Below are 17,318 nucleotides of genomic sequence, written 5' to 3'. Positions count from 1 at the left end.
ATTTCATTAAAAATGGTATTCTTTTAGTTTAAGGAAAATTTTAATTTAGCATCTTTTTTTACTTCAAATGTCAGCACAGTATTCAATTTGGCCAGAGGTGTTGGAAAGTTTGCATTAACTGTATTATTTGTTTTCTGAGGTTAGATTCATCTCATTTAAGGACACGGTGAAGACTAGATGAATGCATAAGTCAAAAGAAAATAATTTTTTGGTCCCAGCAAAACATTTAGGAGTTCTTTATAGATTTGAGTGTGCTGAATCCAAATCTGGCAGTGGAATTACTCTGTCACAACCAGCTTTCAAGAGAGGAAGTTTTAAAATGGAATAAAAAAACTATTTTAAAGATAAAAACTAAATATTTTTAAAATGCATTATTCAGACTTGAAAAAAATATAAATTACACATATAACTGCTTTAAACATAATTATTACTTACAAAAAGTAGTCACTTATTGTTTGTTTTTTTAGTTAAAGGCAGAGTTTAGTTCACTAGTAGGATTTCCCTCCACTTGCTTTAATATTCTTTTACCATTTGGTTACCTGTTAAATGGTCAAGACAATGGATCGATTAGCCCGACCTTATGTATGACTGTAAAAAACATTTAAACCCAAAAAAATAATCTCTTCTGGACAATAAAAAGGCATCCTTCTAAAGTATCTATATATATAAAATCCCTGTGTACGTCCAGATGTCCGTGTGTGGGTGTCTTCTGGTGAAGTGCACATGCGCGGGGCACGGTGCGATGCGCGATATTACTGTCAGAGAAAGTTAGAGGCGTTTTACGGAAATACAAACCAGTATTACTGCTAGAGGAAATTAAAGGTGCACAATACAGTGACGCATATTACAGCCACATACAAGCCAGTATTACTGTCAGAGGAGATTAAAGGCATATTACCGACGCGCACGCCTGTATTACCACCAGAGAAAATTAAAGGTATATTACGGACGTACAAGCCAGCGGACGTACAAGACGGTATCCTTCAATAAGGGCGCACACAGGCATCCTTCAATAAGGGTGCGCACAAAAAGGTGAGCCTCAAAAGGGCGACTCAATTGAGGTCGCCCTTTTGAAGCTCGCCTTTTTTGTGCGCGCCCTTATTGAATAGAGCCGTACAAGACAGTATTACTGTCACAGAAAATTAAAGACACACAATACACGGCGGCAGCCCACGAAGAACGGTCAGCTCAGCAAGTATACATCAACAAAAGAAAGGCTGAAAGAAAGAAAAATACGACCAACAAAAAGAATGAGGTCAAAGTCCCTTGCCATTTAATATAGACTGTTCCTACTAATGTTTATGCACTACTCTTCTAGCGCCCGTTATTGTATCGGGCTAAATGACTAGTTAAATATAAATTCCTAGCTATTTTCAAGAAATATGAAGAAAGAAAAAAAAACAATTGAGAGCAAAAAATGTGTATCAAATACTCAATTTTGGATTGTTTCCCCCTTAACTAATATTTTTCAGTGCAAAATATACTTAAAAAAATAATAATAATAAAAAATCAGCATTATTTTGCAAAACAGCATTTGTTCACTGAATCTAATATCACATGAAAATGGTTTAGGGTAGAGAAATTCCAATTGCAAAATGGATTCAACACACCTAAATCTATAAAGTACTCCCATTTTTTGTTTGTTTGTTTGAGAGGAGTTTGGTGCAGTCATTTGTTATTAGTTAGGCTGTGCTATGTAAAACCACAGAATTAATAAAAGTGTGTAATTATTTTTTCCTGTTTAATATTTGCTCTGCTTCTACTTTCATTTTCCATGATACTGTTAATCTATTTGATATGTTTTGTTTAGAAAAAAAAAACAACTTAAAACTATAGAGGAATTGAGTAACCTCATGCTAATTTGGTCCAAGTTTATAGAAACTGTTTTACAGGTTAGCATGTCCACCTTTTTCCCAGTTTGGTTGAACCTTACATCAGTAGTTCTTAGAATGGGGATCCAATATTGGCTCATTCAAAAACAACCAAGCCAGAGAAATTAGATAGTGTTATGTCTAGACTGTTAAAAATTTCCTGAAAGAAGATACAGTACGTTGCTATTTTACATATGTTGATTTATGAGATGTGCTAGGTGGGTAAATGCCAAGCTGAATAGACTCAAGCATCTTAACAAATTGGATTGAATTGAATCGAAACATTAAGCCTGCCTAGACACACACAAATCCAGCATCATGTAACTACATGTTAGTAATAGGGATGTTAAAATCCAAGAACTTTGCTAAACGTTTTATATAAGGAATCAGAACTATGTAAATGCTTACACACAAATCTGAACTTATTAATGTCAAATTGCAGTAACTCAAAATAAGCAAATTCAAAATTTTCTAAGCACTGGAAGGTCACATGGATCACACTGCACCTCTAGAATGTTTGCTACAATGGCACAAAGGCTTCACAATTTATTACATGTTTTATGACTATGTAGGTGACTGATACTTAAACATTGGGAAACTGGGGTTTCAGATGTGTAACATGCGGTTCTGCTGTTTGCTATTAAATTGCCTGCCTGTTTTTCCCATTCTTACTGCTTCTCACTGTGCACTGTGTAACAACAAATGCCAAAAAGTATGTGACCAGTGTAGGGAAAGACTACACTTACAAATATTGATCACGCCTTTTATAAGGGATTCTACATATTCTGAAATGTAGGTACACTCCTTCAAGCCACTACAAGTCAAGTCAAGTTGGGGAGCATGCACTGGTACAATGCATTGCCACACCCACTACACAACGAAACAACTCGGGATCCCAGTTTGCAACCCCCCCAGGCAGATACACGGTCCAGTCCCACCCTCCGGAAATGACCCTCTATCTGCTGCAGCCAGGCGTTAGGTGGGTGACTTCTTGGCCTGGTCCAGCCACTTGGGTCCCCAACAATGAGGATCTTACGAGCTGGATCACCCTCAGGGAAATGCGCCACATGGCCGCAGTGCCGTAACTGATGCTCCCTCACAATGTAGGTAATGTGCCTCATTCGAAACAAAGTCAAACCAACAGTACCTAAGGATTTTCCGGAGAGACACAGGAGTCCAGTCTTCATCTCAGGTCACTGGATAGCGTCCATGTCTCGCAACCATATAGCAAGACAGGAAGCACCAGGACTCTAAAGACTTGGACATTCGTCCTTTTGCATAGATAGAGTGCCACACACCCCTTTCCAGCAACTTCATGACCCCCCATGCTCTCCCAATCTGTCTACTGACTTCATAGGAAGAGTCACCAGAAATATGAATGTCACTGCCAAGGTAAGTAAACATCTCGACAAAGTCGACACTCCCTCCACAGACAGACACACTGCTGATGGCTATGCCCAAGTGGTCATTAAAGGCCTGGATCTTGGTTTTTATCCAGGACTCTCGCAAGCCCAGACACTCAGACTCCTCGCTCAGTCTCTCGAGCACCCCGATCAGAGCCTCAATTGACTCCGTGGAAATCACAGCATCGTCAAAGTCAAGATCCGTGAATCTTTCTTCACCAACAGATGCCCCACAGCCGCTGGACCCCACGACCTTGCCCAACAGCCAGTCCATAGAAGCATTGAACAGAGTAGGAGCAAGAACACACCCCTGAAGAACCCCAGAATCAACTGTGAAAAACACAGAGGTTCTTCCTCCACTCTGCACAGCACTCACAGTACCAGTGTACAGGTCGGCCATGATATCCAGCCCTCAGGATGTCCCACAGGGCAGCTCGATCAACTGAGTCGAATGCCTTATGAAAATCAACAAAGGCTGCAAAGAAACTCTGCCGATATTCGCGTTTGTGCTCCATGAGAACCCTTAGTGCCAGGATGCGGTCGATGGTAGACTTCTTAGGCGTAAAACCAGACTGTTCCGGTCACTGGTAGGTGAGCAAGTGATCACAGATCCTATTGAAGACGACCCTGGCAAGGACCTTACCTGGCACCGAGAGCAGTGTTATCCGCCTGTAGTTGCCGCAATCCAGGCGATCACCCTTTCCTTTCCAGATAGGAATGACAAGTCCCGTTTTCCAGTCAGTTGGGATGATGCCAGTCTCCCAAATGGAAGCAAAGATTGCTTTCAATGCCAGGAGGACAACCTTACCACCAGCCTGTAGACGTTCACTCCGGATGCCACAGATCCCTGCAGCCTTTCCTCCCCTCAGCTGGTTCACCACCTGTGCAATCTCAGTGAGATTGGGTGGTTCACAGCTAATTGGAGGATCAGCCTCAAGAACCGTGGACCCAGAGATATCCAACGTCCTAGCCGGAGGATCAGCTTTGAACAACTGCTCAAAGTAGCCAGCACAGCAGGTCACAACTGCAGTGTCATCCGTAAGGACTGTTCCATCAGCCACCCTGACTGCGACTCTCCGAGGAACAGATTCGGATGTGTGTAATGCTTCGATTCCTCTGTAAGCAGGACGTGGGTCGCTAGACCACAGACGGTGTGTCACTTGCTCATAGATTCCTCTAACAAACGCCTCTTTATCTGCCCTCAGAGCCCTCGCAGCCATCCTTCTCAGTTCTCGGTACAGACCAGAGTTGCCATCGAGCCATGCGCTGCGACTCCTCTCGATGATATCCAGGGTGCCCTGCAAGATGAAACACCTCCTTCTGGGAACACAGGTAACACCAAAACAACCCTCAGCAACCTTCAGGGTCTTATCACGGAAGGTCTCCCACATCATATTAGGATAGGCAGTCGCATCCAAATCTGAAAGTTCCTCACATGAACTACGTGCAAACTCATTTAGAAACAGCCTAGTCTTGGAGTCTGGCCAAGTCCAGGCTAATTTTCCTAGTAGATGGTAACCTACTGGACCTAAGCTGGATCCTAAGAGTAGCAACAACAAGTCTGTGGTCAGAATTCACAAACAATTTTTTCAAGCCACTACAATGTATTTAAAACAACAGTGTATAGAATATGAAAGTGTAAATTCAAATTACTTTATAAAAAAAATCTAAAACACTAAAACAACACAAAAAACAATAACACAATTTAAAAGGTTGCTGCTTCAGTAGGACAAAATAGAAAAAATTGTAAGAGCCAAAAAAATTCACATAATTTTCAGTTACAATGGAAAAATATATAACAACGTATTGCTCTGCTCACCACAAGCACACCAATGCCCCCGTAAACAGCTGCAAGTAACACCGTCAATGCTTATAATGGTCAAAGCAGCCTGTACTCACTGAGAACTGTTTTAAATGATAATACACATTGTCTATTGTACTCACTATAGTGGGCCCAGAAATTGAGAAAGTTATGACATTCCTTTTCTTAGTCTGAATAGTCATATTACATGCTCCAGTATCTCTGTCTCACTAAAGAACACTTTTTCTGTATTTTGCTTGCTCGCTGCTTGGCTATTACCTCATTGCTGATTCCTTCTCTGTGTTATGAAAGGTGCAAATGCCAGTTTGGGAACACTTAGTGTATTACTAAGTTGGGATTATCATTAGAGCAAAATGAGGAGGACAAATGAAGAAGGGTTCCAAAACACATTTTACTTTGCTCTGTCTGAGGCCGCTTTGTTGCACTTGATTTAATTTAGTTGTGCAAATCTGATTTATAGAATTGACCCTCGATTTGACAAGGAGGCTATGCTGAAATTTTGTTTCCTCTGTAAAGTGCATTGTGATTGGGGATAAAGGTAGGAGGGAATTTGGTTTAGGTATTTTTCAACCTTAAATCTGCTAAATGTTTAAAACACCTTTAATTCACACCCGTACTTTACAGTTTTCTCAGGATGTGTGTTACCTCACCTTACTCGGATCAACTGTGCCATCAATTTTCTGTGCCTCCTAGTTACAGTATAAGAGATTAAATGTCCCTTGGTAGTGCAGTTCTTTTTTCACTAGTGTGAAAGTATGTGTTGTTACACTGGCTGTACCCCTGACCTGTGATCATACTGGACCCTGCTTCTGCCTGAACCACCCTTTTCTGTGTACAAAACCCTTAATTACTATAATAGTAAATTTAATAAAACTTTAATTAGAAATATATAGAAACAGAAAGTGTTAACTTGTTTGAAATCTACTGTAAATGATGGCTAAAGCATATAAAGCAATTATTAGAATATAGGCTGGTGGCCTACGCAAAATAGGTTATTGCCTTATGTCCAGTGCTCCTAAGATAGACTCCAGCACCCTACAATCTTATTTTATAAAAATCAGATTAAAAAATTAAAATGGGAATCATTTCTTCATTGGTGCTCAGGAAGCTCCCATCTAACTCATTTTGATATAGAGTTTTGAATTGATATTGCTTTAAAATGTAAACGTTAAAAGTGCTGCACAGAATATTATGGCTAACAGTTTGCAAGTATATTATAATAAGAATTTTAAAAGCAGTATCAGAAGAGCATGTGTATAACTCCCCCAATATTCTTTTCTTCCTTGTTATCCAAATTGAAATATCGAGGAGCTGATGTAGTAAGTCAGAACTAAGCGTACTGAGCCCTTTAAACAAGGAGCTGGTGACAAAGTCTGGCTGTTAAGAGAGCAATGTTCAGTCCAACTAATGAGCTAAGCAGACTGCCATTGGCAGAATCCTTAGATTTACTGTTATTTCCATTTCAGTACATCTGTCAGTTTTAATGCAAAGGGTTCAGCAAGCGATCACTGATTTAAGTACAGACCTCGCTAATACATCAAGCAGCTAAAGGTCACTGCAATGATTTACTGATAATATCAAGTACAATATTGTGTGTCTGGGGCAAAATCAAGGAAATGAGCTGAAATAAATAATAAAAAAACAATTGTTTAAAAATGCCCAAATGTTTCTTTTGGCAAAGAACTCTTTACTAGGTACAAGAGGAATAACATGAATCTCCCAATGCTCTAAATTGAACATTTGACCTAAGAAACCATAGTTGTGTTAGCTGAATGATAGGAGCATCAGAAAGGCTCATTAACTCCTGGCACATATTTTGCTTTCAACCAGTGTAGTGTAGAATAGGCTGTTTTTCACAGCTCTGCCATTTTGGCCTTTTCAATTATAGATACTTCATAAAGACAGCCTTCACCTGATGGCGTATGGCTAACACTGAATATCTTGACCACTTATTAAGTGTCAACTTTAAACATTTCATTTTCTATTTGAATTACTTCACAGCCAAAAGAAATTCAATAATGTATCTTGCCAGGAGAGACAGGTTACTGCATTTGCCTAATATTTTTATAATGGGAGGAAAAAAGCATATGACTGAAAGAAAATGATGTCGGATATAATTGGAGAATAATGCACAAACTTTTTAAAAAAATATCAATCCCTACATGAATAAATTATACTTATAAGGCGAGTTTTATTATTTTCTGAACAGTTTCACATTTTCAAACAAAGTAACATTTCTTTTGTTCATTATAACAATAGTCTGCTGATGTTATGTGTATGTATTTATACGCACAGAAGTAAATTAGAGAGACTGTACATTAAACTATTATCAGAAGCATAACATCCTCAAAAACTACTTTATCCAATTCAAGGATAAGTGATACCATAGTCTGTCCCATCAGTATGTGGCACAAGGCAGGAACCAACCCAAGGTTGGCAACAGTGCATCACACAGCCTTTTCATGCACATACCCACAATCACACTCACATTAGTCCAATTTGGAATGCTCATCTTTAGGAATGTGGGAAAAATAGGTGAACCTGGAGGAAAATGCACAAGGACAGAGGCAATATGCAAAATCCATACCAAAGTGTGAGATTTAAACCAAGGATACTGGATCCATGTGGCAGCAAAGTTAACCACTATGTCATCATGCCTCCTTTAATTCCAGAACCTAATGTACTCCTAATGAACCTAATGAACTTTGTAATGCCACAGTGAACGAGTCAACTAAACTTAAAATGGAGTCCAGGCCAAACCATGACATAAAAAACAATTATAAATGTGTGCTGTCTTCTAAGACAAAAACTCAAGGATTCGCAATCACTCAGGTAAGAAAAGGTCATGCTAGTTGCTCACTCTCCACCATGAATATAATCCACTTTTGGATGGAATCCTAAGGCAGGACTTAAATGTCTTTATCACTTTGAAAATGAGAATGTTTTATGATATCTTAAAAATGAAATAAAAAGAAGCCAACACCAAATCAATGGTGGTACATTAGTTTACAGCTCTCGTTAGGCATTTCAGAATGGTGAGGTACTTCAGAACACAGCTCTCGTAGAATTTTTGCTAACAGTAACTTATTTTTTTTAAATGATGATGATAATGTTGTCCTAATCTGTATGTGACTCTTTCATCACACACTTGAGCAATTTGCTGCCTGACGAGTATGAAACAGCTGTGATGAGGATCAGGATCTCAAAGTCTGAGGCCATGGTTCTCTCTCAGAAAAGAGTGGATTGCTCTCCCTACATAAGAGGGGAAAATAACTACCCTTCATGGAGAGGTAAGTATCTTGGGATGCTGTTTATAATTGATATAAAACAGGAATGTGAAATCAACAAGTGGATTAGAGTGGCATTAACTGTTCCACTGGTGCTGTACAGGTCTGTGGTGATGAAGCAGGAGCTGAGTCTAAAGACAAAACTCTTGGTTTATCAGTCAATCTACGAACTGTCTTCACCTATAGTCATGAGCTGTGAGTAGTGACTGAAAGAGTGAGAGTGCAAGTATAAGTGCAGGGTAGCTGAGTTGACACTCTGTGATAGGGTGAGAAGTTCAGTGATTTGGGAGAGCCTCAGAGTAGAGTCACTGCTTGTTCAAACCAAGAGAAGCCAGTTGAGGTTGTTTGTTTATGTTGCAAGGATGACCCTCCAGTGACTCCCCCTAGAGCTGCTCAAGGTACATCCCACTGGGTGGAGACCCTTCAGCAGACCCAGAGTATTCTGTGGGGAATATATTTTGGGAATTCCCCAAGAAGAACTGGAATCTATTGTTGGAAAGTCCTGACTGATCTGCTTCGGCTGCTGCCACCATGATTTTCACCAGTAAAAGCTGCTCTGAAAATTATATGAGATGATATGTGCAATAAACATGCCCTAGGAAGCACCGGTGTCCCATCCAGGGTTGATTTCTACATTACCTTGATGCATCTAGGACAGGGCTCTACCTTCTGTGACTCAAAACAGAAATAAGCAGGATGGACAGTAATGGTTTTTGGGTGGTTTTCTTCATCTTTTCTCTTATTTAGCTCTTTCTGCTTGTGAATTTATACAACTTTGTTTATTGTCATCACTTTATTTGTGATTATATATCCGTTTATCCATTCATCCATCCATTATCCAACCCACTATATCCTAACTACAGGGTCATGGGGATCTGCTGGAGCCAATCCCAGCCAACACAGGGTTTACTGAAATATATTCTACTTTTTGTTTATTGAACTTGCAGTGATGCAGAGCAAAGTTATTATTATAGTACGTTTTCGGCCATCTATTCACCTTTTTTTTTGCTATAGGCTAGGAGAGTTAGAGTCTATCCTTAATGACTGGGCACAAGACCAGATCCAACACCAAATAGGAATCCAGTTTATCAGAGTGCACAATAACGGACATAACAATACTTCTCATATGGGGCCAATGTGTAAGCACGTCTAAGGATTATGGGAAGAAAACTGGAATGACCAGTAAAATATCTAAACTCATGGTGATTATCCAAATAGTACACAGAAAGTGACCGAGTTGAGGTTCAAAAACAGCCTCCTGAAGCTGTGCCACCCAAGAGTAATATGGTGTATATTTTTCAGCAAAACCATTTTAATAAATACAGGATCAGCCAACTGTTTTGTTTCAGAGAAGGAAAGTGGTTTTTCATTAAGACAGTCATCATAAACAAATTATTTCAGTCGTTGGAGAGATAAGGTAAGAACCTAAAAATAGTTAAGTCATTTGCCTACTTACTGATACATGTCCTTCCATCAGTATGTAGTCGGTAGCCCACATCACATTCACAATGGAAGGACTCTGCTGTGTTAATGCAGGCCTGTTGACAACCTCCATTCACGATAGCACATTCATCGACATCTACATAGGAAACAAAAGGAAAAACTCTTGTAACATATTTCCTGGTTGGAATGCTGTTGAATTATTGTGAGTTGGCAAGGTGGTGTCCAGAGAGGTTTAGAGCAAGCTCCCTGGAATTTTCAGCGAACAGATAACGGAAATGCTCATCATACATCAAATGAAAAGGAAACTACATATGGATTATCCTTCCTCCTATCTTGGCAAAAGTTCAAAAACAGCTGGAATCTTGCATTTTCTCTTTTCTTTCTTTGCCCATAGCTTTTTTATTAAAACCATCAACATCGTTAAAAGGTGGCAGGGAGCTACTGTTGATTCTAGCAGCAGAAACTGTAAGGAAGGAACTATTCCTGGACTGGATGCCAGTTTACCACATTTCATATGCTGGCTTTTTCAAGGTCAGCTAAAATTACAAATATATTTTTGGAATATCAGAGGTGACTGGAATACCTGGAAACAATATGCATAGACTTTGAGAAAGTGCAAGATTATATATTGACAATTTCCAGGCTTAGCAACCAAATCCAGGTCCTCGGTGATACATAAAGACTAATTAACACTTATTATATACCTGTATGGGCTCTATTTCTGCTCCATTTAAAAGCCCACTAATTTACAAATAAACTTAAGTGAACAGCACTAGAAATTAATTTATTTTGATTGTTTGTGAGGAACAGAAATTTTAATATAACATTCTTAAACTGTTTAATTCATTGCTGGTTGTTAGGGGCTGGGGCTTAACTCACCAGCATTGGATACAAGGCAGGACCTAAGCCTTCACAGTGAACCAGTCCACTGCAGGAGCCCATTCATGCACACACCCTTACTTGTATGCACATAATGGCAAATTAAAGTTGGCAATTAAATTAACCTGCCCATCTTTGAGGATGTAAGAGAAAATTTGAGTAACTGGTGGAAAACCAAGAAAGGCAGAGGGAGAATGTGTACATACTTCACAGATTTAAACCGAAAATTAAAATGGATTATTGTGAATGAAAGAGACCATTGCTCCTTGAGAATCTTTTCAAGGACAATTAGCTTCACACAGGATAGACGGATAGATAGATAATACAACTACTATGTAAAATGGCATAAGTGTCATTTATTATTTTGAAGAAAATTGTAAGCCTACAAAGACACCTTTTAATATTAGAACCACAACAGCAAAGCATGGAGTTAAATATTTTCATATATGAAAGATGATTGTAATGTTGAATTACTTCTACTTCATTAGAACTCACTCTAACTGATGTTGATGAAATAAAACAATATATTTAATATAGCATGTAAACAAATAAGAAAGCCTAATTTAACTATGGTGGCAGTAAGCTAATGCAACTCTTTTGTATGGTAAACAATTTTTAAAGATCGTCTCTTAATTGATACCAACATATAAAATTACTGAAATGCTCAGATAAAGGCCTGTGGAGTGTTTTTAAATTTAACATTACTAGGGGGCTTAGCCCCCCTGTTTGCTTCACTCGCCAACTCCCGTTTTTGTTTTTCTGGATACACACTTTTAAGATTTTTTTTCTCTTTGAATTGTTGCTATTTCATTAGTTTCACTTTTATTTCTGAACTTCTGTAAAAACAATATTTGGAATCTTTCGAGTCCCAATGTGCTGAATCTTTTAAATGAGGACAGTGAGACATGTGTTTAATGACTTTGTACCATAATTCAGGATAGGTTTCTCTGTTTGGAATTTCAGCACAGACAAAACGATCTACATCATCAGCAGTTAATAATTTTTTTTGCAAAGTAACCAATAAATGCATGTGAGGTAAACTCCGTTTTACAAATTCTCTTGACTTAAACTTCAAAGCCTTACAATATTTACATACTTCTGACATATCACCTGTGTCCATATATTCAATCTCTATTCGCCTTTTCATTATTTCTCAGAGTAATAATTTCTCTTTTTTTGCGCTAATGAGATGCTTACTTTCTTTGTTTTGACACTTTTTTCTGCTTTCATATTCTGTATCTTGCTCTGCATGTGTTTCGCGCCTACGTTTTTTTTGAGGCTTTTGAATTCCAGTTTTCATTATCTCTAACCTGCTCTGCATGTGTTTGGCCCCCTTGTTTTTTAACCTCTTTATGACGTTTTACTTTGTTTTCTACTCTGTCTTTTATTTCTGACCTCGCTTTATCCTGCTTTTGTTTCAATGACACCAGGGGCCTCATGCATAACGCCATGCGTAGAATTCGCACTATAACATGACGTTAGCACAAAAGCCGAAATGTGCTTACGCACAGAAAAATCCAGATGCAGGAATCTGTGCATTCGCCAACTTCCGCATTCTTCCGCTACATAAATCCCGCTCAGCGTGGAAATAAACGCACGTGCACGCGCTTGCTGTCCCGCCCCAACTCCTCCCAGAATTAAGCCTCTTTGAATATGCAAATCAATATAAATAAGCACAGTTTTCTGTGAAAAGGCAATGGCAAAAGTACGAGGAAAAATAGAAGAATTTCAGCGAATACCAAATAGAGGCAAAGAAAAACGCACTATTTGTTGGTTTAAACAGTTATATAAGCAACAAAAGGAAGTTGATCAAGTGACATAGCGTGCCGGAGAAACTCGAAAGCTCAAGTTCACAAAGTCGCACAGTGCCCGAAATAAAAAAGTTGTCACATATCAAAGTCGGCGTGAAAAGGCGACTCGTAGCCCAACGTCTGAGTGTCATATGAAAGCTTATTAGGGTACAGTGAAAAAAGCACGAAATGTCAACTTTAATCTCGAAATTTCCACTTTAATCACGTAATTTATTTTGTCATTAAAGTAGAACAACATAAACTTCATCTTAAAATTGTTTAATTTACTAGTTTCTCAAATCCCATCGTAACTAAAGTAGCACGTTAAATGCTTTGTTGTGTACTGTATTTGATCTTATATGTGCTCTATGTGCCTGAATCACTACGTGCTCTTCCACCGACAGGACACAGAATCCATTGCGTTCGTAATATTACAGCTCTCTGAGTAATTAAAATACTGAGAAGTATACGTGATATCATTTTCATGATGATATGAGTTAAAGCATGTTATTAAACATGGGAACACGGTGGCGCAGTGATTGTTCATGTCTTACAGCAAGATGCTTGCTGCGCCATATGCGACCTTCAGTGAAATGCTTTATTACAGAAGTACTGTCTTTTTTCATCTATAACGTATTGTCCTTATACACTTTATATGCGCTGAGAGCCCTGGAGCTGTGTGTGCCCAAAGCCAAAACACGACTGAGTGTGTTGCTGCCCGTGCTCTTATTTGGTTGTAAGTAGGGCGTGTCTTGCAAGAATCTCATGTTCAGCGTCCCCGAAAGACGGTCCTGGGTCAATCTCTTGGCACAAAGTCTCATGTTTAAGGTCCCCCGCGAGACACTCCATGGCCAATCTCTTTAGTCTCGCGGGTCTTTAAGTGTCTTCCATGATTTTAACGTGAAGATCACGTCTCGACGCCCTACTGTTTCTCTGCAGGATTTTCTTTTATAATAGAGAGATATTAGTTGCTTAATGCTACAGATCTGACAAGTTATCAGATTAGCCTGATGGTTTCAGGGACATGAATGAGCCTTATGAAGTATGCTGTATATGAGTGACTAAAATTTACTTTTGCATGAATCTACATACATTTTTACATAGGTATTGCAATTAGGTGGAACTTATGGCTTGAATCCTCCCTGAAATGTATTTTTTGACAGTCCCAACAGACTGATAGATGGAATTTTGATTGAGGTACTTTTTCAAATCCTGCCCCATAATATATTCCTGGCTACTTACTATGAGTTCCAACAAATAAATACAGAGAGGGGTTGTGATGCAAAGTGCTAGAGATGTGCTGTATTTCCAATTATATAGTTAATTACTACCAGACTTTTATTTTTATTTTTAGTTACTATTTAATGACCATCATTATTATTTTTATTATTTGTGGTGCTTGTAGCACTGGTATTAGTAGTAGTATTACAGGTGTGATGGACGGCCGGCCGGCATTTCACTCTGGCTGGGACGTCCCTGAACAGAAAGAAGGAGGAAGAGCAGGCTTTTTAGGACACTGCCTCCCCCGGGACACTAGATGGCAGCTCCCCTGGACGGAAATGGTTCCCTGGATTCCCTCAAGGCATCATGGGACATGGAGTTCGTTTCCTCAGCCCTGTTGGGTGCCGTGGGTGCCGCCAGGGGGAGCTCACAAAGTACCTGGGTACTCCTACTGTTATTACGACCCGGAAGTACTTTGGAGGCACAAGGACGGAAGCCCGCAGTCCTTCCGGGCTACTTAAGGAAGGATGATGTGGCGTTTGACCCGGAGAAGGAACACTTCCGGGTCATGGACTATTTAAAGGACTTTGGGAACCTCAGCAAGGAGAGCCGGAGTTGGGTGGTAGAGTGACGGAGCTGCTGGGAGGAGTGGAGGATTGTGATTATTGCATTGATTATTGATTATTCTTATTATTGTTATTGGAGAATTGTGGAGTGTGCGGTGCTTTGTGCACTTTATTTGAAGAAATTATTAAAGAATTCTTCTTGGTGCTTTTAAACGTGTGTCCTGGACGTCTGTCTGTGGGGTTCCACGGGGCAACAGCACCTCTAGCGTCCATACAGGCAACATGGTAGAACAGTGACACAACCCTGTACCTTACCACATCAAAGAGTTTAGGAGTAGCCTCCTTGGAGTTATGTGTACCTCCAAAAATAAGCCAAAAGCATTGTATTTTCTTAAAAAATGTTATTATTTTGTACTAGAAACACGTAAACACCAGAACATCAGCATAATCATAGTAGGCAGCATACAGTATATTTATTGTCCACAATTGTACTGATGCAAATTTAGTATAACTATTTTCTGTACCACACAATTATCAAAAAATCAAAATCTGTTGAGCCTGGATAATCATGATCAACAGACATCTTTAGACCAGGGTTACACATAAATGGGCAAAGAGAAGGTGCAAGATTGTCAGCAGCGGTATGAAACCAACACCCAACACAAACATCACTGAAACTTGGTGGGTCTGAATCTATTGAACATGTGTCAGTTTCACTGTCCGTGTTAATGTCTGATGACCAACTCATATCATCATCACTATCACTCGATTCAAGCAATGGTTCAGTTTTAGTTTGTTCTTATGTCTTTTCACTTGCCAATGTGTTTTTGGTTGAAGGCTCCATCCCAGGTGGCATGGTGGCGCAGTAGGTAGCGTTGCTGCCTTGCAGTTAGGAGAACCAGGTTCGCTTCCCGGGTCCTCCCTGCATGGAGTTTGCATGTTCTCCCCGTGTCCTGCGTGGGTTTCCTCTGGGTACTCTGGTTTCCTCCCGCAGTCCAAAGACATGCAGGTTAGGTGCATTGGTGATCCTAAATTGTCCCTAGTGTGTGCTTGGTGTGTGTGTGTTTGCGTGCCTTGCGGTGGGCTGGTACCCTGCCTGGGGTTTGTTTCCTGCCTTGCGCCCTGCGTTGGCTGGGATTGGCTCCAGCAGACCCCCGTGACCCTGTAGTTAGGATATAGCAGGTTGGATAATAGATGGATAGATGGGCTCCATCCCACTCATGAATACTGATGGGTTGCCATAAAGTGAATGCATAGAAATATTATGACTTTTTACAGTATGATGTTGTTTCATTTACTTGATGGCAGAAGGATACTGTCCCGAGAGTTTTTCAGGCTTAACACTGTAAAGCAGGATCATTACACATCATCTCGAGCCTGATTTGGGCTTAACTATCTATGCAGAATTCCCACATGCTTAAGCCAATAAGATTAATTGCAGTCCCAAGCATGGATACCTTTTATGTGATATCTGCTTATTTTTTTGATTTCAAAAGTTTGAGCTTACAGACACTAATCTATATGTGTGTATGTGTTTGCCCCGGCCTTGCAAAGGACTGGCATGCCATTTCAGAATAACTTCAGAGTTATCTTTATTGCAGCCCAGTTTAACTATGTCTCTTTAAGATTCATATTGGTATACATTTATTCCAAAAATATACAGATAAATATCACTAATTGTTTAAATACAGGGATTAAATAAAATGTTAGCTCTTTTATAAGGTGAAAATTAAATACTAAATTGAATTTATAAAACAAAATTTTGCTTCCTATCCAGCCTCTCCAGTAATTCACAGCTCTCTTTTAACACTCCCTCTGTGTCTCTTTACCACATTTCCTTAGCACTATTTGTTAGGTGTTAATTGAATGAACAGACAATTAACAATGCAGACAATGTCTAGTTTAAATAATAAACACCTTGGAAGCGAGCCATTTACAAGTAGTTTTTTGTCCACACTCACTTACAATATGAGCAATAACATCAGTTATTCAGTTATTCTAAATGGCTATTATTTTAAAGGAATTGGCCTGAATCAAGGAGCGCTGGGACATTGATGCTTCCTTTCAGTTGAAGAGTACTGGGAGTCAAATGGATGTTCCTTTAGTTCAACAGAGTGAAAGGCTCATTTTTCACATTCCTCATGAAAAAAAGCCAGAGTGAGTATGATTGCAGAATTACATGTCAGCGTGGAAATGACTTGCAGAACAGCTCAGAAAACCATGGTTACGCTTACTTTACAGAAAATATTTACTTAACATAAGAAGTGAACAATACACCAAACAGCATGGTGTTATAGTGGTTAGTGCTTCTGCCCCACAGTTAAATAAGACTGGGTCTACATTTTGACCTAAACACTGACTACATGGAGATTGCATGTTCTTCCAATGTGTGAGTGGAAAGTTTTCCTCCAAGTTCTTTTGATGTTCTTTCTATAATCAGATGATACCCAGGTTAGGTTAATTGTTGACTCTAAATTAGCCTTGCACAAGTGAGTGTATATGTGTGAATGTGTGCTTAGTGACAGACTGACACTCTAATGAGGTTGGTTCCTGTGTTACGCTTGAAGATGCTTACCACAACCATGAACTGAACTAAGCAGACTCTGAAATTGCCTTTAGTATTCACTGAGAAATGTTTGTAAAAGATTGCAAAATGTAAGAGAATGAAGTCATTTACAATTTTAACTGTTTTGTAAGGGTAATTTCAAATAAAATTTAGACTGTATCTGAATTAGTTAAGCTTTATTACTTTAAAAGTTAGGACAAATGCAGGCAAAGTACTGTAGATTTGCCAGTTATTTAAGTTATATTAAATGTTTGTCCATATACTGTATTAGTGCATAGTTTATGGGAGGTTCTTACAACCCCCACAAGCTGAATTGAATTGGGATTTTCTAACTATTTCTTGTCTCTCTGACTATAGACCAGTCTCAGTTAGTGACCTGCATATCCGAGAGTAAGGCATGAAGGGCACACGGTTTTAAACCGTGCCTTAGCATGTCCTACAGCATGAAAATTAACATGCTCTATTGAACT

The 17,318-nt window shown here is 39.2% G+C and overlaps 1 protein-coding gene across 1 annotated transcript in view; it reads right to left on the bottom strand.

Annotated features, from left to right (window-relative positions):
- Positions 1–17,318, bottom strand: part of megf6 (multiple EGF like domains 6) — a 340,497-nt gene that overhangs the window by 131,284 nt on the left and 191,895 nt on the right. The window contains exon 6 of the mRNA XM_028794622.2: positions 9,840–9,962. Coding sequence (XP_028650455.1) covers positions 9,840–9,962 — 123 coding nt within the window. The remainder of the gene's footprint in view (positions 1–9,839; positions 9,963–17,318) is intronic.

This window comes from Erpetoichthys calabaricus, chromosome 2 (genome assembly GCF_900747795.2).
Source record: "Erpetoichthys calabaricus chromosome 2, fErpCal1.3, whole genome shotgun sequence".
NCBI classification, from domain to species: Eukaryota; Metazoa; Chordata; class Cladistia; order Polypteriformes; family Polypteridae; genus Erpetoichthys; species Erpetoichthys calabaricus.
The sequence above is the reverse complement of the archived record's forward strand: the minus strand, read 5'-3'. Positions and strand labels throughout refer to the sequence as shown.